Source organism: Orcinus orca, chromosome 19 (assembly GCF_937001465.1).
Source record: "Orcinus orca chromosome 19, mOrcOrc1.1, whole genome shotgun sequence".
Taxonomy (NCBI): Eukaryota; Metazoa; Chordata; class Mammalia; order Artiodactyla; family Delphinidae; genus Orcinus; species Orcinus orca.
In genome coordinates, this window is record NC_064577.1 from 33,833,333 (window position 1) to 33,859,772 (window position 26,440).

At 60.8% G+C, this 26,440-nt stretch overlaps 2 protein-coding genes across 10 annotated transcripts in view; one reads left to right on the forward strand and one right to left on the reverse strand.

The window, feature by feature from the left end:
• The first annotated feature begins 2,745 nt into the window (after nt 1–2,745).
• On the forward strand, nt 2,746–14,618 carry SLC16A3 (solute carrier family 16 member 3). 3 transcript variants are annotated; one of them, XM_012535121.3, is made up of 6 exons: nt 2,746–2,850; nt 9,461–9,595; nt 10,715–10,962; nt 11,432–11,575; nt 11,873–12,637; nt 13,558–14,618. In XM_012535121.3, the coding sequence occupies exons 3-6, from the start codon at nt 10,740–10,742 to the stop codon at nt 13,809–13,811; spliced, it is 1,386 nt and encodes a 461-aa protein (XP_012390575.2). In that variant the 5' UTR covers nt 2,746–2,850; nt 9,461–9,595; nt 10,715–10,739; the 3' UTR covers nt 13,812–14,618. The 3 variants fall into 3 exon arrangements, with proteins under 3 accessions (XP_012390575.2, XP_033294700.2, XP_049558361.1); XM_033438809.2 differs by lacking the exon at nt 2,746–2,850 and adding an exon at nt 3,726–5,904; XM_049702404.1 differs by lacking the exon at nt 2,746–2,850 and having other exon boundaries at nt 9,147–9,595.
• CSNK1D (casein kinase 1 delta) overlaps nt 13,838–26,440 on the reverse strand; it is a 38,740-nt gene continuing 26,137 nt past the window's right edge. For 3 of the 7 annotated variants that reach the window (XM_033438813.2, XM_033438811.2, XM_033438815.2), the window contains 4 exons: nt 24,977–25,148; nt 24,251–24,390; nt 14,980–15,133; nt 13,838–14,000 (listed from right to left, as the gene is read on the reverse strand). In XM_033438813.2, coding sequence (XP_033294704.1) covers nt 15,044–15,133; nt 24,251–24,390; nt 24,977–25,148 — 402 coding nt within the window. In that variant the 3' untranslated portion in view covers nt 13,838–14,000; nt 14,980–15,043. Of the gene's footprint in view, nt 14,001–14,979; nt 15,134–17,899; nt 20,037–21,170; nt 21,236–24,250; nt 24,391–24,976; nt 25,149–26,440 lie in introns of those variants that run through there. The other 4 variants (XM_004275600.3, XM_033438814.2, XM_004275599.4 and 1 more) reach the window with 2 other exon arrangements.

Consider the following 26,440-nt stretch of genomic DNA (forward strand, 5'->3'; position numbering starts at 1 on the left):
GTGGTGGACCGTGGGGAAGGGCAGGGCCAGAAGCAGGTTGGGTCATGAGGGAGAGCATCCCCCCCACCTCGCCAGGGGTGGCTGCACCTCCCCGGGTCACCCACCCCGTCCCTTTCAGAAAAGGGGAGCTTCAGTTGGGGGGCTAGCCCAGGGCCACTGTGGGGGACCAGCCATCGGAGTCAGACTTGGGGTGGGTGTCCCTGGCCTTCTCTGCCCCTCCCCTGCACCACAGAATTGCACCCACTCCTTCCCTGCTGTGCTCAGGGCTCCTGGCCCTGGAAAGTGGACTGAAGCACCCAGGGGGAGCTTGGGGTCTGGAAGGCCGAGGGTCTCAGGTTGTGGAGGTTCCTGGTCCTCCCCTGCAGGGCCCTGGTCCACGGGAGGCCCTGGGGGGAGGCTGCTCTGCCGTTCAGCTGACTGTCAGCAGGTGGTTTCCCACGCCGGGCCACACACAGAGGCCATCACTCTGCCACCCCACTTTGGTCTTCCTCCACTTCCCCAGTCAAAGCACACTCCCTGGAGCCCTGCTGGGGTGGGGGCGGGGCTGGCAAGCCGGTGCCTGATCAGCCTGCCCGCGGTGTCCCTGGGAGGGGGGAGCCCACATTTCAGCTCTGGGTGAGCAGCCAGGCTGGCCCTGGGGCCCACACCCATGGAAGACCATGCCTGAGGGGCCCTGGGTCTGGGGAACTGTCCTCTCCCTCCTCGGGGCTCCTGCAGGACCACAGTATCTCTGGATAAACACCCCCAGCCCTCCCAGATGGAGGCTTGGTGTCCCTTTCCTTCTTGGGGAGCAAGGGTGGAACCCAGGCACTCCCTCAGATCACTGGGCGGGGGCCCTCCCCGGTTGCAGAGCTCAGAGAAGACCCAGCGCTAGTCTGAGGGAGGCTGGGAGCAGGCCGGAAGACCCCAGCCACCCCACATCTGTCTCCCTTTTTGGGCACTCTGAGGTCTTCCATTTGGGGGTGGGTGAGGGCAGGAGCGGGGTGGGGGCGGGCTCGAGGGCTGCACAGCTCCTACCTAACAGGAATCTTTGGTCCCTGGGGTGAGGGGCACTAGCTCCCAAGCCTCATGAAGATGGGTAGGGCATCCAGGTGGTGGCAGGAGGGGCCCACGCAGGGCAGGGTGTGAGTCTAAATGATCTGAGGCAGAGGAGGGAGGTGCCCCATCCCAGAGGTTGGAACTACGAGCACGGGTGAGGGATTCCCTTCTGCAGCTCTGCCCTGCACCCCCTCAGATGCCCTCCCATGCTGGTGTACCTCCCACCTCCAGCCGTGAGGAAGCCAGTGAGTGTTGTTGGTGCAGGCAGTTGGGGGTACCATCTGATACCCCGTGGGGACCCCCTTCCTTCCCAAGGGCCCCTATAGACACCCAGGGTCCAGGCCAACTCAGCAGGGCTTCACCTGGGAGGCCCAGGCCAAGTTGCTGCTGGAGGCTTGGGCTGTGCTTCCTGCTTTCTTGTGTGTGTATGCCTATGTGGCAACTTCTTTAGCATTTGGGGGTGAGGGTGGTCGGGTCCCGGGCCGGGGTGGCAGCTAGACCAGCTCAGCCTCTATGAGTGCTAGGGCTCTTCTGACAGGGGGTGGGGGTGGGGCAGTCTCCCAGCATCTGGAAAAAAAAGCAGAAGGCCTCAGTGGACTTGGTGTCTCAGAAGGGGTGGTCGGATGGTGAACTCTGGGCCAGGAGGCCAACACCACCACCATTCTGCCCACTCCTCTGTACTGTGCCAAGGTGGGTGGGCCACCCCATAGGCCTCTGGAGGGGGGTAATCTTCCAGGGATGCTCACTCTGTCACCCTGTCCAGGATGAGCTGGAATCTTTGCCATAAATCCCAGAGACACCAATGCCTGGCCTCCTGTAGTCCCAGAAGACTCGGGTGTCATTTTGAAGTAGGTTCAATGGAAAGTGGTCCTGTGGCTCAGGGGCAGCCACCAAGTGGTGTCCTGGGCCCAGGCCACCAATGGCCACACTCCCTGGTGCCTCCTCAAACCTTAGTTCTTTCCATCTTGCAGATGAGAAAACCGGGGGTTTGAAGCTCCTTGCCCAGGATCAGCCAGGATCAACGCTCCCCTTAGATGAGTGTCCGCGGGGTGTGGGGATGTGGAGTATGCCTTGGGGCCCCCGCCATACCCCCAGCACAGCCAGTTCTGGGAGCGCGAGAGGAGGGGCAGCGCCTGTTATCTGGCTCAGCAGCGCACAAAGCCACAGGGGGAAACGGAAGTCAGAGAGGACGGAGGCCTTGCCCAAGATCACCCAGGCAGCGCGGGCTGGGGGTTGGGGGGCCAGGGCGGGTGTCGGCCCCGAGGTTTGGATGGGGGCGCAGATCCCAGGGGGCTTGGCCAGGGAGGCCTGCAAAACCCCAAAGCTGAGCCGAGAGGCGGGAACCCCACGGGGTCCGCGGGCACTTCGCGGCGTGGGGTGCGCCTGGATGCGCGCGCTCACCTGTCAGAGGGCGCGGCTCGGGGCGCGGGGGGCGACGGGGGTCACTGCGGGACCCAGTTGGGCTCCCATCAAGCCCAGGCAGAGGGAAGCGAGCGCGCACAGAGTGGGAGATGGAGGGGCGGGAGGGGGCTGCGCGCCCGGGCTCCCAGCCCAGCGCCAGGGGATGGCGAGGCTGGGGGGCCGGTCTGAGGGCGCGGGGGAGCGGGACTGGTCGGGCGAGAAGGCACAACCCGCGCCGGTGTCCGCGCCGTCGGGGAGCACTGGGGCGCCCCTCCCGCGGGGTCCATGCAGGGCGGCGCCAGGCGGCGGTGACGTACACTGGGGAAGTGCCGCGCGAGCGGCCTGAGTCGCCCCCGGCACCGCGCCCGGCAGCTAGGCGAGCAGAGACGCGCGGCGGCCGAGCGGCAGCAGGTAGGCACTGCCCGGGTGCTTCCGCGGCTCCGGGACTGGGACCCTCCGAGTCGCCCTGGCGCTGAGTCTGCACCCGGCGTGGGAGCGTCCTTGGGGTCCGCGCTTTTGCCTTTCGCCCTCCTGGTCCGGGGGCGCCCCGGGCACAAATGAGCCCCCCCCGGGCGGCCCCCATTGAGGGCCCCGGGGAGCCAGCCGCACCCCTCCGCGCCCTCGGACCCGAGTCACGCGACCTCGACTTCCCCGACTCCTCTGGGCGCCCCTCCGTCGGGCAACCCTCGGGCTGCAGCTCCGGTTCCGGTATAAATAGCTCGGTTCGCGGCGAGCGGCTGGGGCTCGCCGGCTATATTTGGTGGGGCTAACGCCCCCTTGCCGCGGCCCGTGCCCCCTTGCCGGGGGGATTGGGGAGCACGTGCGCTCCAGGCCGGGGCGCCCGGGTGGTGGTGCCCGAGGGCCCGTCCTCTCTCTCACCTCCCTGTTCTTACCGCCGCCCTAAACACTCACCAACCCAAACCTGCCCTCAGGCAAAGGCTTCTGATCCAGTCCCTGGGCAGAGAGAACGGGGACCCCCCTCCAGGATCAGACTGGAGTCCCTGAGCTCGCCTCACCCCCCTCCCAGGCCCCTAGCCCTGGGAAAACCAGGTGGGGCCTCAGGGGCCTTGGTTTACTTACCTGAAAAGTGGGTTGACAACTTACCTACATGGATGCTGGCCCAGGCCCGTGGCTGGCAGGCCTGTGAGTGGAAGGGGAAGCAGTTGGGGTCATGGCCGCTGGGGTGGGGTGGGGTGGGGTGGGGTGGGGTGCCTGGATTCTGGGTGAGGGACAAAGGGGCAGCCCAGGGCCCAGAGTGCTTCTCTGTCCCAGATGCACTAAGCTGCACACCCAGAGGTGCCTGGGCTGACAGGATCACTCTGTGTGATGACCATGGCCAGGCTGAATGGTCTGAGGGACAGGAGGTGGCAGCTGGACCAACGGCCTTCATGCAGCCGAGGTCAGAGGGGCTTGTCCAAAGCCAAGGGCATCGTGGGTGCTGTGTGGGTTAGTGGGTTCAGGGGTCCACTGCCTCATTCTGAAGGCCCAAAAGTCTTCAGGGGTCAGATGGGCACTGGCAGGGACAGGGACAGATGCAGGAGTGTGTCCTGGAGGATGGACTGGGCCCTTTGGGCTCAGCTGTTAAGGAGTTGCTCCCACGGTGGGAGGTCTGCCCCCAAGGGGCTCTGAGGGCATGGGTGGTAGTGCCCAGACAGGTGTGGAGCCTTCCTGCCCAGCAGTCTGTAGTGTAGACAGTGCCTGGGGTGGACTTTGGGAGGCCTGATCCCAAGACAGGCTCTGTAACAACCCCATGTGACCTTGGGCAGGGCCTGATACCCAGGAGGCAACACAGCTCTCACCCACTCCAGCTGTACACCTCAGTTTGGAGGGCAGAAGGAGCGGGAGGTGTTCATGCTCCTCAGGACACTGGCCAGGGACAGTGTGTGGAGCGGGGTCTGTGGGGTCCCACGCACTGGCTGGTGGTGTCCGTATGACAAGGCTGACTTGCACAAGGGCGGTCCTCCCAGAGACCTGGCAGGTGTGGAGGGGGCCAGTTCAGCCCCCTCGAGGTGAGGAGCCCAGCAGAGCGACCCCAGGGCCCCGGGCTGGCCCTTCTGGGAGGTGACCAGTGGAGAAGACAGCCAGGCAGAGCGATCAGTCCATTGGAGACACCTCCGGATCAGGCAGGATCAGGCCTCGGGCGCACTGGGCCCCGACACAGGGGCGGGGCAGGAGCGGACAAGGCATGGGGCTCCTCATGGCTTCGCCTCGGCGGCGAGTGCAGACCTCCCGGCTTCAGTCTCCATCTGTGAAACGGGCTGTGCGGGGAAGTGGGTCCCGGAGACCCGGAGTTCTCAGTCAATGTTGCTAGCTCCAACTCGCGCCTACCTGGCCCAGCCCCAACGAGGGGACAGTGAAGCGGGCCCCGCTCTGTGGGAGCCGCGGGGTCCCCTTCGGCGCTCGGGGACGCCCAGTGTGGCTCCGGGGTCGCTGACCCGGGCAGTCCCGCGCCTTGGCTGTGCGCTCTGGCCAATACGGTAGCGGGCGGGAGGGCGCCTACTCCAGGCAATACGGCGGCGGCTCCTCCCTTGGCGCGGTCACGTCCCCCACGTCCCGCGCGCGGCCATGCAGGGGGGCTGGGGCGGGGCCGTGCGGAGCATCCTCTCTCCCAACGCCCCCACCCCAGCCCCCCGCTGCCGGCGAGGTCGGCCTGACCCCCACCTGCCCAGCCAGAAGCTGGAACGGGAAGGAGCGTCCGTTGTCCGTCCTGCACCCTCGGGTCCGGTGGGGGTGGTGGTGGGTGGAGCTTAGGGTCCCTCCACATCCTCCTCCCCAGCCGTTCTCCCCTCCTCAGCCACCTCCCCTCTCCTACTTGTTCCAAAGGCCCTATGGTGGCCCTATGGTGGTGGGAGCTGGGAACCCAGTTTTGGTGGAAGGGGGCCCCTCTTGGCTGGTGGGGCTTGCCGACACAGAGACCACCTTCTGGGCCTTGGCCTTAGGTTACAGGCTTTCGGGTTGGGGGGCTGTAGGGAGTTGAGGAATGGGACAAGGTGGCCACGTGGATGGGCAGGCCAGGCACTCGCAGGCTGGGCAGGGTTGGGTCAAGGCCTGGAGGGGGGCAACTTGGGCCTGCTCAACTACCTCCTGGCCCCTCCTCATTGCCTACTGAGCTCTCTAGAGGAGGGGGCTCTAACAGGGTAAGCACAAAAACATCCCCAGGGCCACTCTCGAATGGCCTTCTCCTGTCATAACAGGGTGATGGTGGTGGAGCGGAGAATGACTCAGAGCTAGGGGCTGGCCTGGGGCGCAGTGTCCAATCTGGTGAATGAGGCCACTGTTTCCACCCCACCGGCCCCTGCAAGAGGACGTGAGCCCACCTGAGAGTTTGCAGGGGCACTGGGCATGCGGTGGAGAGCTGTGTGGTCAGTGGAGGTGGGGTGGAGGGCCCAGGCCACCCACTGCCCGGCTCCCACCTCCCCAGAAAAAGCCCCAGTCACCTCCCTCCAGTCACAGCTCCTAACACAGGTGAGGGTAGGGCTGAGGTGGGCATCTGGGGTCCTTTCCCCCTTCTTGGGAGGGAGACAGGCACTTTGACCAGTGGTGGATGGGTGAGAGTGTCCTGGATCTTCTGGTTACCTGTTTGCACAACAGGGGCAGTGGGGGAAGGAAGAAGGGGAGGTCCTCCCTCCTCCTGAGGTGCAGCACCCTCTTGCCTGTCAGCTACCCCCATGGGCTTCAGGGGCCTTGGGGCTCGAGGAGCCAGGTGCTAGCCACCCTGGCCTGCTTCCCTGTTGCTCAGGCATGTCTCCCAAGCCTCCTGGTGCGGGGAAGAGTCAGGAAGAAACGTAATTGTCCCTTTCCTGCCCTGCCCACCTAGAGCTAGTCTCCAAGGACTAGAAATCCAGTTAGGTAACTGGCCAGCCTAGGAAGTGCACCGACTAAGCACCTGGGACAGGCCACAGGCTCTAGGGCTGGGGGCCCCCCCGCACTGAACCCCGCTCCCTGGGTTCATGGCCTGCCCTGGGGACTGATAGGCCACAGACCCAGGACCCAAGGTGGGTGAGGGGACTGCCCGTACAGAGGCCTAAGGAGCAGCGGCAAGCTGTGGCTGGATTGGGGTGGCAGAAGGGGTCTGGGAGGTGGTGAGGCCAACAGGATGTGAGTTCAGGGCTGGCTCTGAGGTAGGCGTGTGGGGTCGGGTTGGGAACACATTGGTATGAGGTTTGCACTAGCTCTCCGGGTGGATGTGTGGGGGTGGGGGTGAGGCTGGACACTGTCACCACCAAGATGGCATTCAAAGTGGGTGAGTGTAGGTAGAGAAGGGGGGCACTGGGGAGAGGGGTAATGCAGAAGCTGGAGCCTGACCCCAGCTGGGACCCTCACCCAGATAGCCAGTGGGCCCCTGAGGGAGCAGCTGGTGGGAGCCCTTGATTTGGGAGGGCACAATGGACGGGTCATTCTGAGGGACCTCTGTGTACATTCCTCTTTGGGCCGGGACCTGGGGGGCAGCCCCTGGAACCTCACCTGACCCAGAAACGGGCACATACACCCCACCTGGGAGATCAGCTTTCTGAAGCCCAGAGGGCGGGTTATTTCTGGGCTGCGTACGTGGTTTGTATGCTTCTCTGGGAGACTAAATGTCACTGAAAGGACAGCCAGCCGGCATGTGCTCACAGATGTGCTGGTGCCACCTCCCTCTGCGCTGCACTGAGGGTCTCTGACCGGCCCCCAAGGGGGCTGCTCCTCTCACCCTGGGTTTTCCTTGGAACACCAGCCAGCCTGTACCCAAGCCTGCCTCTTCAACATGACGGGCTGGGCTGATGAGGACATTTTGCTCTTGGAAATCCCAGCCCCTTCTCCACCCACCCCCTAAATACACAGAGCACTGCTGAGCGAAATCCCTTTGCCCCCAACCTAGAGCCCCCCAGTCCTCCATCATCTTCCCTGCTTGCTCACCACCACCTCCACCTCTGTTGGCAAACTGAAATTCACTAGAAACCTCAGTTTGAGGACCATCTGGTGTGGGGAACAGGGCGGGGGTCATTTCAGTGTGGCTGGCACCCTGGGCTGGGGGGTTAGCTGGGAGAAAGTAGTGTCTGAAGAGCTTCTGGGGCATTCAGGGGTTGGTGGGCGAGATGACCATACTGGGCCTTGGTCCAGGCACAAAAGGTGGCCCCCTCCCCACGTGAGCTTCACATGGCAGCCCCTTGGCCCACGTAGGTCCCAGAACACGCTGAACCCTCCTGCCTCTGGGCCTTGGCACCCATCCCTCTGCCTCCTCACCCTCCCAGATGCTAGTTCTCCTGAGGATCCCGGGGGCCTCCAGGGAGGACCCAGCCCTGGTGGGCAGAGAATGGGGCCTCAAAGGTTGGGGTGCCCATGATCCCCATGGTGCACCAGGCATGGCTGATGGAACCACGGAAATCTCAGAGGGAGGCCCTCCTTTGTTCTATTTTGGAACCTTGGGTTTATAAGAGTTGGGCTATTCCTAATTGCTTGGCCCAGACACACTCCCCTCCTTGGCCTCTACATGGCCCACTTGATTTACTTTAAAAAGCCCGCAACCCCAAACATGCCAGGATTCTGAGGACAACCAGCCCCTCAGTGCTCCCATGACCATGACCACTGTCCTGAGTCCTGGGTCTGGGGTTCCTGTGCTTTCTGCCTTTCTGCCTCAATAAGTATTGCTTAAGGTAAGTATATCTTAGGAATGTTCCCATTCCTAAGATATACTTATTAGTTTTTTGTTTTTTTTAATATCACTCAGATGCATGTACCTTTTAAACTTAACGTTATCAAGGGGAAGGGACAGCAGCTCGGTACCCCCACCCGGGAAGTTTGGCTGCGGATGACCTTTGTCCATTTGTCCCGTTCCAGGCTCAGGCACCCGGCTGTGTTGTCAAAGGCAGGGCTCTGGAGGAGAACCTAGGGGTGGGCCACACCGAAGCTGTGCTCAGACCGTCCCGTCCCAGGTTCTGTGTAGCCTCAGATGTGGAGGTGGCCACCCAGGGGGCTATGCCAGGTCACGGGTCTGTGCACACATTTGCAGGAGGATGGGGGGCTCCCTTGGCTGGGGTGCCCCCGTGCACCCTTCAGCTGTGTCCCCGGATGGCTGCGCAGCCCTTGGCCTCGGACGCACCCTTCATCCTGCTCACTGAAGCCCAGGAGCCTTCCAAGCACCGGGCAAAGTGCTTGAAAGAGCACTGGGGTCTGAGTGCCGGGAGAGGTGAGGGCTTCTCCTAGGTTTCCCAAAAGTGGCGCCTGTGGCCCTGGCCCAGCTGAGAACCAGCAGAGGCTCTGAAGGTGGACCTCTGGCCCAGTCTGGGGTGGGGGGCAGGGCTGCTGTTCTGCTCTGGTGGGCTGTGTCTGCCTTGTCATCACCCTGACAGCCAGCTGGCTCCTGGAGGTCTGGTCATCAAAGGGTGGTGCCCACGGACAGCAGCTACTTCTTAGAATCACCTAGGATGCCCTTAAAAAACAACCCCCCCCCCAACACCCTTTGAATCAAAGCCCAGGACCTCCCTCCACTGCTGAATCAGAACCTTGGATACCCAACTGTCCACTGAATCAGAGACCACCCCTCGCACTGAGTCAGATCTCAGACGCCCCACCACCGCTATATCAGAGCCCAGATCCCCCCAGACTACTGAATCAGAGCCCCCAGAGGGCACAGCACCTGTGGTTGTGGTGCTGGGGGGCAGGCTGGAGGCGGGGGGGGGGGCGGTGGGGAGCAGGGAGTGTGTCTTATTTTCCACATTCCTTTCCCACCACACTGAAGCTGTGCTCAGACTGTCCGGGGATAGAAGCCCTTGTCCTCATTCCAGAGTCCGGTCCCAGGTTCTGTGTAGCCTCAGATGAAAGAGTGGCCACCCGGAGGGCTGTGCCAGGTCAGGAAGGATTCAAGGAAAAGGGGCAAGGGGTGGAGTCAGGACAGATTATGAAACCCAGGAAGGCGGGCTGATAGGAAGGGGGCTGTGGTGCTGCGTGTGCAGCTCATGCAGGAAGTGCTCGGGCATCGTGCAGGTGGAGTGTTTACACCACTAAGTCAGCAGATACTACACATCAGCGCTTCCCCCACCAGGGAGCTGGTTTATAGCTCACCGCTGGTGGGGAGACACGAGAGCTTCAGTGGGCAGCAAGCGGCTGGATCCAACACGCCCTCCCTTCCCCACGCCTGCAGCAAGGCCTACTCTGTCCTTGAAACAGCTTCTGTCAGGTGAGGTGGGGGCACTAGGCCACCAGGCTGATCTCTGGGATTAGGGGGTTTCTGGAGCAAGGATCAGGGAGGGGTAGGGGATGAAGACGGGAGGGGAGGGGAGGATCTCCAGGTGGAAATCTGCCTGCAGTGTTTCAAGTTACTGGGCCTCAAACGAGCTCAGTTCCTGGGGTTTAAAAGAGGAAAGTTGACCCTGAGCTTCTTCGGGTTTTGGGCCAGCAGTGGGTGCGGCCAGCTCCCTCCTTGGCAGCCTGGGGGCTAGAATGGTTTGCTCTGGTAGGCTGGATGGAAGCGTGTCCCTCCTGCCCTTCCCTCGCCAGAAGGGTTAAACTCCAGCAGCCGACACACCTTCCCTTCCACCTGGGCTGGCCCTGCTGCCCTCAGGCTCCCAAAAGAGCTGCTGCAGGTGGATGATAACGAGATGGGACAAGTCTGGGCCAGCACAGTGACCCCCGCCCTCCCTACCTGCTTTCCCCACCCCGCACAGCACAGCCTGTGTGAGCCTCTTCTTCAGACTCTCACTTCTTGTGCAGTGCGATCAGAGTGGAAAGGATCGGGGAGCCCTGTCGCCCTGGGGGTGGGAGAGCAAGGCTGGCCACACCTAGATTGAGGTCTCAAGGGACTGCAGCGTAGATCGGGCCCCAGGTCCTCACCAGGGCTGGCTTCACTGCCCGAGGTGCTGGCTGCTAAAACCACACTGCTTCCCAACACAGGGTCAGGCGGGAGGCCAGAGCATGGCTGACTTCCCCACTGGGGTCTGCCCTCCTCAGGAGGTAACTTGAGACATGGCTGAGCCCAAAAAAGCCACTGCCCTTTAAAGCCAGCTGTATGGGAGCAGGCCAGGCCTGAGCGGGGGAGGGAGGAGGAGCTGCAGCTGCTGGTCACCCCAGACCTTCCTGCCCTGCACCCAGCACAGGTGAGGGTCAGAGGCAGGGCTCTCAGGTAACATCGGGCACGTGGCCTGGCCCAGAGCTGAGCTCCTGCTGGGGGCTGAGGCCTGAAGGGAGGGGTGGCCGGCCTGGGTGCCAGCCCTCAGGTGTGTCTCTGTCCCCACACTGCAGGGCTGTAGCTGGGTGACTGCCTGACAACCGAGTCAGCCTGGCTTCCTCTCTTTCTCAGGGACGCGGAACCAGCCCTCCTGGCCATGGGAGGGGCAGTGGTCGAAGAGGGCCTGACGGGCGTCAAGGCCCCAGATGGGGGCTGGGGCTGGGCCATCCTTTGGGGCTGTTTTGTCATCACAGGCTTCTCCTACGCCTTCCCCAAGGCGGTCAGCGTCTTCTTCAAAGAGCTCATACGAGAGTTTGGGATAGGCTACAGTGACACAGCCTGGATCTCCTCCATCCTGTTGGCCATGCTGTACGGGACAGGTGAGGGGCTGTCATACCAGGTGACTGCCTCTGGGAGTTCAGCAAGTTCAGTTCTGGACAAAAAGGCCTGGGGGTCAGGGGTTGGGTAGCGCGCCCAGCGTCTTCAGCCCCGGTCCCCAGGGGCACCTGGTGGGAAGCCCTCGAGGATGCCGTGGTCTCCAGAGTGCAGACGAGCACAGGCCAAGGCTGTCTGGGACCCTGTCCAAAGGGCTGTGTCTGTACAGCTGTGCTGGATCCCGGAGCTGTTCTTGCTGCCTGCACAGACCAACCAGAAAAGACCCCTCTAACGGGGACCGTTCCTTGTGAGCCATGCTTTGCTTAAAAGATGGGCGAGCGTGACCTGCACGCTGGGCACCTGGTGCCCCTGTGTATCCTGAGCCAGGGGCAAGGGGGCATCAGGGAAGGGCAGGTCTCTCTGGGCATGGAGAGCCTCGGTCCGGCCCCTCAGCTGCTGTCCCCCATCCCCCAGGCCCGCTCTGCAGCGTGTGTGTGAATCGCTTTGGCTGCCGGCCCGTCATGTTCACAGGTGGCCTCTTGGCGTCCCTGGGCATGGTGTCTGCATCCTTCTGTGGAAGCATCATCCAGCTCTACTTCACCACTGGGGTCATTACCGGTGAGTGAGGCCCCGCCAGAAGTGGGGCGGCCGGGTGGCGATGGCTCACGTTGATGGAAGAGAAAGGACCTCCCAGGGGTGGGCAGCTGTGGGGTGTACCCACCCAGAGCCATCCCGTCCCTCGTTCCCCGTCTGTCTCTCCCGGGCACGTGGGTTGGCAACAGGGGCTCTGAACACACGCCGAGTCTCCTCATGTCGACGCCTGTCAGACCCACACATAGAATCGTTCAGGCGGGAGCCCGTGCTGGGGAGAACTGGGGCTGGGCCACCTGCGCTCACCCACCCATTCCCCTCCAGGCTTGGGTTTGGCGCTCAACTTCCAGCCCTCACTCATCATGCTCAACCGCTACTTCAACAAGCGGCGCCCCATGGCCAACGGGTTGGCGGCAGCGGGCAGCCCGGTGTTCCTGTGCGCCCTGTCCCCACTGGGGCAGGTGCTGCAGGACCACTATGGCTGGCGGGGTGGCTTCCTCATCCTGGGTGGCCTGCTGCTCAACTGCTGCGTGTGTGCTGCACTCATGCGGCCCCTGGAGGCGCCCCGGCTGGGTTCAGGTTCAGGGCCTGGGCCCCAGCGGCCACCCCGGCGGCTCCTGGACCTGAGCGTCTTCAGGGACCGCGGCTTTGTCATCTATGCCCTGGCCGCCTCCATCATGGTGCTGGGGCTCTTTGTGCCGCCCGTGTTCGTGGTGAACTACGCCAAGGACCTGGGTGTGCCCGACACCCAGGCGGCCTTCCTGCTGACCATCCTGGGCTTTATCGACATCTTCGCGAGGCCCACCGCCGGCTTCATCACAGGGCTCAAGAAGGTGCGGCCCTACTCTGTGTACCTCTTCAGCTTCGCCATGTTCTTCAACGGCTTCACCGACCTCACGGGATCTACAGCCAGTGACTACGGTGGCCTGGTGGTCTTCTGCATCTTCTTCGGCATCTCCTACGGCATGGTGGGGGCCCTGCAGTTCGAGGTACTCATGGCCATTGTGGGCACCCAGAAGTTCTCCAGTGCCATTGGCCTCGTGCTGCTGCTGGAGGCCATAGCTGTGCTCATTGGGCCCCCGTCGGGAGGTGAGTGCTGGGGGCAGGGTGGGGAGCGAAGTTCCTCCACTCCCTGAGGCCTGGCCAGGCCTCCGGGCAGTTCCCACACCTGCTCTTCCTGGGGACGGTACTCACCATGGGGGGCTCTTAGCTGGAGGGACCCCCCCTCCCCCACTGCTCCCAGCCTTGTCTAGCCAGGCCACCGTGTACCTCAGCACATGGCCAGCCGGTGTCAGGAGAGAACATGGCCTCTCACACACCCTGGGTCCCCCTCGGTTCACTGTGGGAGGAGGCCACGGGCTTGAGTCGTGGCCCAGGTGATGGCTCCAGGGTGGAGTGTTGGTCCTCCTTTCTGGCTGTCCCCACACGCCGGGGAGGCTCAGAGCTGAAGATCGGGCCGGCTTCTGTTACGTTGGGCTTTTGCTTTATTTTTTGATAACTGAGAAAATAATGGTGTGCGATTAAAATGGTGTGGATGGTGGGAACAGTGTGGCCAAGTCCCCACCAAGCCTCTGCACCTGGGTTTGGGTCTCTCCAGCCAACCCTGTAGTCCCCCTACCTCCCACTTGGCCTTGGGCCTCTGGCTCTTCCTGCCTAGAGAGGTCTGGGGCGAGGGTAAGAGGTGCCTGAATCGTCACTGTCTCGGGGTCCCAGGGTCCTTCTGGGGCCCAGGTGGTTCCTATGAGGGCCACCACAGTGACAGGCAGTGGGGCCAGATCCCTCCAGGTGCCTCCACCTGGCAGGGGATGAGGCCCCACCGGAGGCTCTGCTCCAAACCCTTGTCAAAGCCACTCTGCTTTAGCCTCTGAGTCTGTGCGGCCTGGGGGAAGGTGGTGGGGGTGAGGGTGGCTGCCTCAGGGGCCCTGGCCTGTCCCCCGCAGGGCACTGGTGACTGGGGGGATCCGGGGGAAGCTTCAGCCCTGGGCTGACCCTGTCCCCCTGCACTGCAGGCAAGCTCCTGGATGCGACGCACGTGTACCAGTATGTGTTTGTCCTGGCGGGGGCTGAGGTGCTGGCCTCCTCCCTCGTGCTGGTGCTGGGCAACTTCTTATGCATTGGGAAGAGGCCCGAGGCGGCCACGGAGGAGGAGCATCACAAGCCCCCCGAGGACGTGAAGGTGGACTCTCGGGAGGTGGAGCAATTCCTGAAGACAGAGCCTGAGAAGAACGGGGAGGTCGTTCACACCCCAGAAACGAGCGTCTGAGCTGGGGGAGGCCAGCAGGGGTGGCAGGGAACTGGACAGGAACCATCAATGCTCGTATTTATTTCACAAACAGGACTAGCTTGGGCGGGGCCGTTGGCTCCACGCCGGCCGCCCGGGCAGCGGATCATCGCCCGATCAGTGTTTTTCAGGGGAGGTGGCAGGGTGGAAACGTGTCATTCCAAGGTGGATCTGTGGTGAAGCCAAGCCGTGAGGTTATGAGCGGTCTGCACCAGGGACCCCACCTGCTGACCCCAGGGAGCCCGGTGCCCACCGCTGGGCTCAAGGACCCAGAGACCCACGCTTTGGAGACAACACGATTTTAATCAGGGGGCAGGGCCGGGGACAGCTGCGGAGCGGGCACTGCCACGACAGGCCTCCCTGCGTGCCCGTGAGCACCCCATCCTGCCTGGTCTCCCCATGCGCCCCAGCCCACCCCTCTTTGAGCGTCCAGTGGACAAAGGTCCCTCCTTCACCTCTGAAGGTTTGAGATAAACCTGCATGTGGGAGGCACCATCTCAGAAGGAATATCTTCCAGGAGCTGCAGGAGTTTTGCTCTACGTAGGGGCAGTATTCTAACTGTTCACCCCAAATCTCACTTTCTTAACAAATAGCCTGGTTATTTTTACAAAGTGGTTCTGGTCCTTGTCAGCCATGTCGGCCTTCTAAGCACTGCTGGTTCTGGACCCTGCCCTGATGGACCCCAAACGGCTCAGAGTGTTCACACAGCACCCTGGTGGCTGGCAGGGAAGGGGCCACGCTGCAGGGGTGTGTCCACTGAAGCTGAGATATACGTGTGGTTTCTGTTCACTGGTGTGTGTTTAAAGAAAATGATCTGCCTTTTTTTTTTTTTTTTTTTTGCGGTACGCGGGCCTCTCACTGCCGCGGCCTCCCCCGTCGTGGAGCACAGGCTCCGGACGCGAAGGCTCAGCGGCCATGGCCCACGAGCCCAGCCGCTCTGCAGCATGTGGGATCCTCCCAGACCGGGGCACGAACCCACGTCCCATGCCCCAGCAGGCGGACTCCCAACCACTGCGCCACCAGGGAAGCCCCTGCCTTTTGTTTATTCGCCCCTCAGTCACCGCATGTGGTCAGCACCCTGGGCTGGTATCTGCTCCCCATCCTCCTTGAACAGCCCCACTCAGCCTCACCCCAGGTACTTCACACCCACCTGCCCTTGTGGCCAGCGGCGGCCTGTGTGGCTGGGAGCCCGGTCAGAGGCCGCTGGGGCCGCCTCAGTAGGTGGTGCGTCGAGGGCGCTGGGGACGGCAGCAGGCACCCTGGCGGGCCGCGTGCAGCCGGAGAGATGCCACGTCCCTGCTTCTCTGCAACGAAAAGCAAGCGAGAGCTCACATCTTGGGTCTGCCCCAGAGATGTCGCCCCGAAGGGGCTGCTGTCTCCCTCCTCCATCTGTCCCTTGAGCTCTATGAGGGAGCCAGGCACCTGCCCACAGTCCCCTGCCCCGTCTGTCATCCTTTCTGTCCTTCCTTCCCCTCTGCCAGGGGCTTGGGCTGTGGGCAGTGCTAGCAGTCACAGGTGTCAAGTGGTAGCCCTGCATCCGCTGACCTCACCCTGTAATAAGGTGGGCCAGGCAGGGCCCCCAGGCCAGTCCCTGGGCAAAGCTGAGCCATAAGCGCCCCACTTGTTAGGCCTTAAAGGGCGAGAGCCCCACCTGTGGTCTCTGCAACCACCTACCTGAGCTGGAGGGAGGCAGGGAAAAGGATACAAGTGGGCAGCCTGCTTGTGCCCTTCCCCCAGCCACCTCCCAGCCCTCATCACACCGCCCCCTTCTCTCCTGATATGAGCTTGGCCTGGCTGTCGCCAGTCATTCAGTTACCCTGGGTCTCCTGGAACCAGCTGTGGTGGTGACCAGGGCCTCAGTATCCCGTGCTAGTACCCCCTCACTCTCACTCAAAGCTGCCTCATGCATCCCCCCTCCCTACTTGAGGACTGGCGACTCTCTACACGCATGCTCTGGGGACACTGTTCAGTGATTCTGAGATGGTCAATGTGTGGGAGTTGCTCCGCTGGGGGTGGGACCCACAGCTGGTCTGGGGCTGGACCCATGCACCCCAGGGTGGACCTGAGGCCCCATGCCCACACAGCAGCGACACCAGCTGGTTAAAGCATCCAGGGGCTCTGCCAAGATTGGAGACTGATCCGCAGGGGCCCTGGGGGAGAAGGTGACCAGACCATCTTGACTGCCTAGTTTTCTGGTTCCAGACGTTTCCAACTGTGCCCAAGACACAGAGAAAAAAAACTTCCTGTCCTCAAAGTTGTGGCTGCCAAGAGTCCTAAGAGCAATTGACGACAGTTGTCATCAGTGCTCTGGCGTGGATGGGGCTGCCCCTAACCCTCTAGACGTCCCACTAAAGAAGACTCACACCCAGCATCCTGTGAAGACCCAGATGCCCGTGCTGAGCCCACTCTCATGGGCCCTTCAGCACCTCCTTGGAGGACACATACATAATCAGCCTAAATTGGGGGGTGGGGTACACGAGCCAGGCACCCTGGGCTGCTACCCCCACCCTGGCCAGACCTCAGGGCACCTGCCACCCTGTGCGGAGAACACCTTAGGACACGTGTGCAGGCCCCACGCTAGAAGAGCCTGGCAGGAGGGCAGACCCCACCGTCAGTGGCTGCCTAAGGGTCCTGCCAATGGCAGTCTGGAAGGCAGCCGCCTAGACCTGCAGGGCCCCCTCATGGTTCCCTAAAGGACACTCCCCTGTAACCCTAAACACCCTTACAGGTAATGACGCCAAGAGGTGTGCTGCTTCCAGAGCTCCCAGCAGATGGAGACGGGGCAGGGGGCAGGGCAGGCAGCGGGAAGGGCAGGAGAGGTCCCCTCCCCCAACACAGGAGTTTCCAGGAGGGTCTTCAAGCACCACTCTCAGTGGTGATGGGGCCTGGGGGAGGGTGGGAGGTGGAGGCATGGGCCCGGAGCTTGCTCTCCTGAGCATGGAGCCTGCCACGCACGTCAGGGGGTGAGGCTCTCTGTGTCAGGCAGACAGAGGTGGCAAGGGGGCTGGGGAGCAGGACAAGCAGGCTCTGAGCGAAAGATGACAGGGTCCCTGTCCTGCCTGTGGTCCACCTCCCGGCAGGAAAACAAGAGGTGGCTCAGGGCTTGCCTCGTCACCATTTCAGCTGGGTCCAAATGTCAGCAGGCTGGGGTGGGGAACCTGCAAAGAAGAGCTCAGGCCCTTTTGGAACCTCAGGGACCACTGGCATAGCCATGGTGGCTTAGGAGGAGCAAAAGCAAGCTAGCAGCAGGTGGGAGATCCACCTGCCCCACCTGTTCCCCATGCATGTGGGTGGGGCCGCCAAGCTTTCCCTGCAACGCACGCAAGGCCAGCATGCTCAGCCCCAGGACAAGTGGGTGTGGACCAGGAAGTGGCTGATTACCACATATCCGTGGGAGCACATCTGTGGTCCCAGTTCAAGAGGGACGGACCTTCCCACTCTGCCAGCCCTGCAAGTCACCGTGGGCAGGAGAGCCTGCTGGGGACCATGCTTTCTCACTCAGCGCCATCTGGAGCTCCCAGGGGTAGGAACTTCTTAGGCTCCAACAACTCCAGAGGGAGAGGGAAGTGGAGGCCATGAGCCCAACAGATGGATGGATGATGTCCCCTTGCAGCCGCTGCCTTGATTAGAAAGGACAACACCCGGGGCATGGGGCATGCAAGGTGGTGTTCTCACTGGGATGGCGACTGCCAGGTCCAAGCCCCTGCGTCCCAGCAGGGGCCCACTTCGAGCACCCACCACGGGCAGCAGGAACATGGCTACGTGTCAGCTACCGTGCTCTTCACTCTCCAGAAAACCCAAGGTGGGTGGAAGCACTTCCTTCCCATAAAGCTGGTTAAGGCAGGGGACTGGTATGTGCACATGGCCTGCACCGGCAACAACTCAGCCACATCCATGCCACGTCCCACAGGCTCATTCCACCTACTCCTGAGCAGCTTACAAAGTACACCAACAGGCTTCAAAAGGACACACACGAATGCCCAGTCTCAGAAAATTAGTTTCAAATAGTTAATCTAAACAAATCAAAACTCAAACTGATGAAATAAAGACCACATGGCAGGGGCAGGGAATAAAGGTAGAAGTCGTCATGAATTTATTATTTACACGGTAGTTAAGGACACAAATACAGTGGTCATACAAAAGCGCAGTTCAGAGACTTGGCAACGGATACACAGGTTGATACAGACATTCCAACTATGTTTCCTGCAAGTCAGGATGGAGAGTTAAATAAGGGGGGGACACAACTGTCCACAACCACACTGCTGAGGACTGGGTCAGAGTCCACTTCTCAAATGCCATCTGGCAATTTCAGGTGGAAACCTGGATGCAGAATGTTGGGGCTGCGGCTGCTAACACCTTGCTGGGAAGGGGAAGCCCACCTCTGCAGAAGGCAATGGGCCACAATGAAAGCCCCCAACTCGCTCTGACCCACGCGAGCTCCCTCTGCACTCCCAGAAACACAGCCCGACCTGGCCAAGTGCCCACACCCCAAAACACTTACAGAGTAGCCAGCTCAGGAATCAGAAAGAAGTAAACAGCTGCGTTCTGTGCCATCAGCAGCAGTCAGGGCGTCCTAGGACCAGCATCCCCGTGCTGGGACTTTGGGGGCAGGAAGGGAAAACACAGACGTGGACACCTTTTAGGTGCCTATCTTCCTACGAGTGTCCCAGTTTCCAAACAGAACACACTGCAGGGGGATGATGCGAAGAAAGGTGAAAGTACCTATGAACATATATATTGCACCTCGTTTCCAGAGACGGGGGCTCCTGTCTACCGGCCACCACTACTACCTGGTGCCTCTGCTACTGCAAAGTGAGGGAGAGCGTCTCAGGAAACCACCTGGAGCTGGGCTGCCGCAGAAGATCTTTCTGGGGAGATTCAGCCCTGCTCTGACTCTTGGCCTCTGTGGGGTCACTATGTCCCAAGGAAAGTCACAAAAGCGGGTGACCCTTCACCCTCCTGGACAATCAGGTCATCAGAGTCACCTGCTTCTTGGCACTTCAGAGTGGATTTCCTTGGGCTCGCTGGCCTTTCTGAGCAACGCTGGCACCCAAGGCAGATACCATGGCCCTTGGTTTTGAGCACATAGATATTAACACAGATTAAGGGCCAATCTGCACTGGTAATATTGACAGCCTACTTAGAAAATCTCCCAGATTCAAAAGCATTGAGGCAACCACCACCAAAATAATCACACACGACTCCACGGAGGGGCCCAAGTCTCTCAGTTTGAAATCCTCTCCCGAGGGATCAGCGACACGACGCGAAGCCACAGCTTCTGCAGTCTTCAGGCTCAGCTTCCTTCTCGCTGCGTCTGGGAAGGTCAGATCGGTGGGCTGCTCTGTGGGGAAGCACCCGCTGCGCCCATGCGTGTAGCCAGCACTTTCTAACTGCTCTGATGATTCAAGAATCCCAGCGGGTCTGCAGTGAGCAGGCATTTCAGTTTACGGTGGGGAAAGGAGCATGACAGCCAAAACCAGGTTAATGAGGTCACGAGACACACGGCACACACGGACACACACGTTACTTACACACGCGTATACACGTGATAGAATTTCTGATGAGAAAATCCCTTTTCCACAGTGACCACACAACAAACCACGAGACGCAGACCATGGAAACCCACGTGCTCTGCTCCCTGCCTCACTCCTTCTACACGAACTCCACATCAGTGCCTGCTTTAGAATTCTTTAAAGTCAGCATCTTCAAGACCGCAAAAACAGACATGAAAGAAACAATAAAGACAGATTTCTTCACACAGATTTAAGCCAATAATTTTTAGCAAAATGATACAAAACTGTCTTAACCAAGTAGAAGATCGGTAGTTACAGTAGACTCGGCAGGGACATGGGTGCGCCACCACAGAGGGGACTGAAAGGCTCTTGAATGGGAGTTTGATTCTCTCTGCAACCATCTCACTGCTTTCGTCCCAGCCCCGCTAGAACCAAGTTCATGGGGGCTCAGTGCAGCCCCTGGCGATGGCAGCGCTTGGAGTCTGTCCGGCTGGGTTTGTGTTTTGTTTCCCCCATGGGCGTCGCTGGGTGGGTGGCCTGGAGAGGTCCCGGTGTTAACATTTCGGTTCTAGACCGGGGGCGTGTCACTAGTAACAGAGTAGATCAGCCATGCATTGTCTGCCCTCAGCAAAAAGGAGAGTTCTCATCGGTGCACGACAGACTGCAGACCACTGGACGCCACCCGACCGGGAATCTGTCGGAGCCAAAGCACAGGAGAAGGTCAGCGTGAGGCCAGAGGAACGGAGCCGGTTGGCCTTGGGCAGAAAACACCAGTGACAGTGCCCTGGTGGGGAGGGGGCAAATGCCACCTAGCCCCTCTGGACACGCGCACCCCCAGCTGCTCTGGAAGGTCCTTCGAGTCCAGGATACGTGCAGCAGAAAGAGTGACAGGAAGACGGGGAAGGAAGAGCCATGCAGGCAAGGAGGCTGTGGGGCCGCGAGCTCATGATCAGTCAGACCAGAGTCCAAGCGGGCAAGAGATGCTTGCTCCCAGCCCCCCTTCCTGGAAAGTAGCCTGGTGTTCCAAAAACAGGGACCAGGCCCCAAGCGGGCACTGGGACTCCACGTGGGGCAAGACGTGAAAAGCATTTCCCATCAAGATGTCCCCAAGAGTGCAGTCACGTTACAACTGCAGCTGGTCTCCCACCACAGCACCGAGTGGACAGAAGCTGCAAGCCCTCAGCCGGGAGGAGCCACAAGAGTTGCCACCAAGAGGGGAGCCTGGCTTGGATGCCCAGCCATGCACCAACGGCAGGGAGCGGGTGGCTGTGGCTGATGGGTGAATACAGACGAGAGCGTGGTGGACAAGATGCTAGGCAGAGACCAAGTTCAAAAAGAAAAACAAACGAGGAGGACAGAAATCAGTGCTAAAGGAAGAGAGATGACAAAGCCGGGACAGCAGGGACCATCAGGAGTGTCTCACGCAGCAAGAGTGCAAGAGCCCCTGCCAAGCGCGGCCCCCACAGCCAGCATGACATGACACATGTCCAGCGACCGACCTGGAACCACGCGGCCCCGAACCTTCTGAGGCCCCTGGGGCCACTGGAGCCGAGACTGGGCTCCTGCTCCCCACGCCGGCTCCCAACTGGAGACCACAGCAAAGGCCAAAGGCCAACAGACAGGATTCTGGGGTCACCCCAGACTGGACAGCCCACCACAGCTGCTCTAGAATCCATGTGAGGAGAGGACCTGGGCCAGGGGCCTTGCTCTACCTGGGGCACCTGGCATGCAAGCCCGACCCCCTGCGTGCTCCCTCAGGTCGGCGAGCGGGCGGCAGCTCCCACCCCGCCCGGCGCCTGCTGAGGAGCCCCGCCGTGAGCACACTCACCCAGTGCTGCCTTCCGACGGGGAGACGTGCAGCTACTTGCCGTGATGTTCGAAAGGAATGCTATTCTGAGGTGGGGGGAAAAGACAGCTGTTGGTAAGGGTTACGCTGGCCGGACCAGCACGTGAGGCCCTCCTGTTTCCGCAAGCACTGCCTCGCCTTGCCTCAACCAGGTCCATGACCACTGGCCAGGGCCACTCGAGGGGACCCAGGGACACAGGAGCTCAGTCTCGCCTCTCGAGAGTGGCCCCTGGACATGCAGCCGCTGCTGCTCCCTGAGGATAGATCTGTCAATGGGGCCAACAAGGGAGACCCTTCCCAACTCTCACGTAGTAAGAAAACTGGATGCCCAGACGGCAGCCCCTCCATCAGCTCTCGGGACCAGCAGCTCCCCAAGGCCTGTGCTTGGCAGGTGGAGAGGACACCACCTCCCTGTGACTAAAGGACTGGACACATTTCCTCACTGACACAAGGAAGAGGACACGGTTGTGGACCTTACTTGGGGCGCAGGAATTAAAACGAGTAAGCCTGAAGGAAAAACTGGCACCACGGACCAGCATCACGTTCTACCAATAGCACTGGATGGAGGAGGCCCTCCTCACAAAGAGAAACATGACAAACAGGTTCATCCACCAGGAGCCCTTCAGTCTTCACATTATTCCAGCTGGAGAGGCCAGATTCGCAGGCCGGGGTCAGGGATGTGGGGACTGTGGTCCCTGGAGAAGCACGTGGGGGCGAGGAGGAACGGCCAGGACAAGCAACACACATGTCACGCCCTCCCACCTCCAGCTGGACAGGGTCGGCAGGGCCCTCCCCCAAGCAGGCGGGCAGCTCTGGGCACTTCTGAGCTGAGGATGAGCTACTCCTTTGCACTCGGTGCATTGGCACAGGACGCAACCTCTCCTCTTCGAGCGGCAAAGAGGAAGTGGGTAGGAAGCAGCCCCCGCCGGGCCACAGGAAGGCCAGGGTCTGTGCACACGTGGTGCCGCCCCCTGGACTGGTGTGTCACTGCCCCTACCTGCATCGTATCTTTGCGGGGGAGGGCGATGAATGGAGGCCACAGAGTTGTAAAAGCTGGAGCAACTCTGACCACGCCCTTGGTGGACAAGAGCCTTTCAGAGTCTCTTAGGAAGAGCGCCTGGAGGATGACCAGAAAAACCCAAAGGACCGAGCTGTCCCCAGGATGGAGGCCACCGGGAACACGCCCTCAGGGGCTTTGTCCTCAACATGAAGATCCTAAGGAAACCCCCAGGGTGACTAGAGTGCTTCTTTTGGGAGAGGATACCCCCAAATCGAATCTCTTCAGAGACTCCCCGCAGTGCTCAGGCCCACATGACACTTCTTCGTATGGAAAGCAGAGAGAGAACCAGAGAACAAAGACACGTGATTGTGAGGACAGACCCTGGAGCTGCGTGTGGTCAACGCTCATGGGTCGGTGGCCTGAGGGGTGGACACCAGCCGGAGAAGAGGCTAGACTAGGACCCATAACTACCCGGCACCCTCAGAACCCTCTACCTCTGCCGTTTCCCTCAACGATCCTCAGAGCAAAAGACATTTTCTTGTGTTAAAAAAAAAAAGTTAAGCCTGTCCCTTCCTTGGTCCTTGATGGCTGAGGTGTTCCAGGGCCCTCAGCCAGGCCCACTTGGCCAGGGGCAGCAAAACACCTCCCAGGACCTGCTCCCAGCTGCTGGCTCATGCGTTCCAGGGCTCATGGAAGAAACACGTTAAGCCCTTTCCGTGTCTTGTGGTCACAGAGGAGGGGTGTGGGGCCGGGAGCCCTAAGAGGCCCAATCTCATCACTCTGGCCAGACCCGCTGAGCCCCACAGTTCAAACGACCTGCATCTTCAGCCTTTTTGAGAGAAAATTACCATATAAGAACCCATTTCTAGTAGAATTACTAGTAAATTAGAAGTGTTTGCTAAAAATACTATTTCACTTGATTAAAGAAAACTGGTCAGGAGCACTTCCTCTGCCTGTGCACACCTTGCTCCTCTGCCAGGAGACCAGCTGGACACCACAGGACCGAGGTTCTGGGCAATTCTCACAGACCCTGTGCCCTCCTGATCAACGTGCTCAATCCACCACATTCAGCAACAAGCTACACCTACTGCCCAGCAAGCACAGGGGGAGGGCAGGGCGCTAAATGTAAACCTGAGGCATCGTGGTGAAGCAGACGGATGCTGCCCCAGTACCTGGCCAGGACCTGGGCTTCGGCCATTCCTGAACTCACCACCTGCCCACCCAGCAGACGCCACCGGGTAGTCCCGGCCCCCACAGGACCCCTGCCCACCCCCACTGCCCATGGGAGGAGACCCTGAAAGCTAGTTGAGGAAAAACGTCCGCAAGCAGGTAAAGAGCTGCTCTGCTGAGGGAGGCGCGTCAGTGAGACAGAAAAACAGCAAGGAAAGCCAGACGGGGAAGACGACGTGGGTGGAGGAGGCCCCGGGGCCAGGCCCTGCACCTCTGAGCACACTCGCCTTGCCAGAGAGAAGACAAACGTCAGAAGGGGCATCAGTAGACAGGAACGCACAGCACGTCGCCAAGTGCTGGGCATGACACTGCAGAGTGACCGCCGGCAATATGCCACGCCCCACCCCCCCGGGTTCTCTGCTGGGGGAGCACCTGACCAACGAGAACGAGGACAGAGTCCCAAAGGCTGGAGGTGCCCACGACAAACGGCGTGAGCAGGCTGGCGTTTCCAGTCTACCCAGGGAAGACGGCCAAGCCTCCAAAGCTGGCTGGGGGCTGGGGGCCACACGGAGGGCAGCTGGAGAGAAAAGATCCCGTGGCACATCCCAGCACAATTGCGGGGGGGGGGGGGGCTGGGTGTAGAGCCCTTACCCCACAAAGCTTGTCACAGAGGCTCTCAACCAACGGGCCAAACTGCGAGGGGCACAACATTCCCCCAATGGTTAAAACACCCAAAAATGGGGAGAAAGGGAAGGCAGGAAAGAAGGAAAGCCTTCGAAACTATCATCCCCACTCTGCCTGGAGCCCGTAAGACCAGACCAAACATGGAGAAGCCAGAGGCCTGCAGCGCCCAGCCTGGGTGAGATCAGGCGCCGGCCCGCGGGGCGCGTACCTGTGAGGTGGACATGCGGGAGGTATCTTGCCGGCCCGTGAGGTCGGACGAGGAGATGTTGACTGGGGCACCGCGGTGCAGCCGCATACTCACTTTCCGCTCTCTTTCCATGCCGGACACGGGCCTAGGAGAGGTGTTCGCTGGAGGAGAGGGAGACAGGGGCGAGTGTGAGGCCTCGGAATGCAGCCCCACGCTCCAGCACGGGGTCTCTCCTCGGGAACCACGTCTAACAAGGACCCTCGGCTGCCTCGGTGTTGGGCACAGGACAGGCTATTGTACCCTAAGACTAGGCCGGCACCACAGGCTCTGCTGTTGCCCCGGGAGCGAAGCACCAGGTGTCCAGTGGGAGGGCAGCCGGGGCCTCTGCCTACAACGCTTGTCTCGACAGGCAAGGAAGAGGCTGGAGAGGTTTGTGGTGGAGGATGTCGTGCCATGAGAAGAACAAGAGGCAAAGCAACAGAGCTCACAGGGAACACAATCCTTCAAGAGGCCAACGTCTGGGAAACACATTCCCGAAAGCACTGTCCCAGGGCGTTCCCTGGCCTAACTTCGGAAATAAGAACTGGTCAGAGTAAGGATGCACATGTCTTCACCCATCAGGCACTCCTGCCTAGACCCCACGAGGTCACACACTGGAGTGTCCAGAGCAAGTGACACTCAAAACAGAACCCCCACTGCCTGCAGAGCAGGGGCCGGGGTGCAAGCTGCAGCCCCGGGACCACTCACCAGTGTGTGAGGTAGGGGTGAGGGGGGTGGGAGGAGCCACCTCCTGTGTCCCCCTCAGCCGGCCCGAGGCCGTGGAAGGGAGGCCGCGTGTGGCTGGATTTCTGGAGTGTCTCAACCGCTCCTCTCGGTCCCGGCGTTCCCGCTCAGCATCGTCAGCCGCCCGGCTGGCTCCCTACAGAGGAAAGAGGGCGAGACCAGAACTGAACTGGGTTTGGTGAAAAACCACCTGAGGCACTTGGCTGCCACTCGAGAAAACACAGGGGCGTGTGGGACAGTCTGCCCGCAAAGCCGTCCACAGCCTCGCAGCAAGCCAGGCGCTCTTCCCTCTGGGTCCACGCATGGCCTGTCCCACAACCGTGGGAGAGCAGAACCAGGCTTCTCAGTCTCCTCTTCCCAGCACAGCAGAGGAAACCCCCACCCCATCGCCTCAGCACCCCCTCAGAACCCAGACACCAACGGCACCTCGCGGCCCTCTTCTCTGTGACCATTCACACGGGGATGGGAACCAGCCCAGGTCAGAGGTGGCCCAATGCGGCGACAGTTGGGGGAGTCTGCAAGGCAGGTGGGAGGGACAGCATTTGGTTGGCTGAGGGGTCCAACTGGAGCCCAGACACCCGGGCCAGGCCCATGTCCTGTTGGTGCACTTGAAATAAGGAGGCCAGCAGCCAGGCTCATCCCGGGGGGCCATGCGGTGGGTACCGCCTAAGCTAAGCTAGTTACTCCCAGAACAAACAGCTAGTTACACTTTCAGTGATTATCACACCAGAAACACGGGGACATTTGATTTTAAGTGGTAACGCTAAGATACCTGCCCTAGTAGAGGTCACATCCTAATTACCAGCGCTGTAAGGCAAGAGTCTGAAAACTGCAGCCCACGGGCCAAATGCAGCCACACCTGATCCTGCAAATACGGTTTTCTTGGCACAGTCACACCCACTCACTGCCGCACTGCTCGGGCAGCTCTCCAGTTACAACACAGAGTTGAGTGTTCGCACCGCTGTGCTGACGGCAAAGTTAAAATTATTGACTGTCTGGTCCTTTACAGAAGAGATTTGCTGAGCCCCTCGGAGGGATGACAATGTTAGAACAAAGAACTTATTAAAGTGGCTCTGGCAGGAGGCCCACCCTGATGTCCAGACTCCAGGTAACCTGCGGCACCACTCCCAAAGGCTGTCCTTCGAAGGCCATCCTAACAGAGGGGCCTGGCACCAGGATGGCATGGGCGAGGTCCAGGGCAGGCTGGCTCTGCGGGCTGGCCCCCGCTCTGGGAGGCTGCAGCCCCCTACCCCTACCTGGTCCCTGTGTGAACACCCCTGCACCTGTTAAGGCCATGGGACAAGGCTTCCTGTTTTGCACCCTCTGAAGAGGAGGCTCTGCTCCTCCATCAGATTTTGTCACCCTAGAAACCAGCCCATTTTTGTTTTAAGCTCATAGAACACATTTTTAATGAAAGAGAAAGTGGAA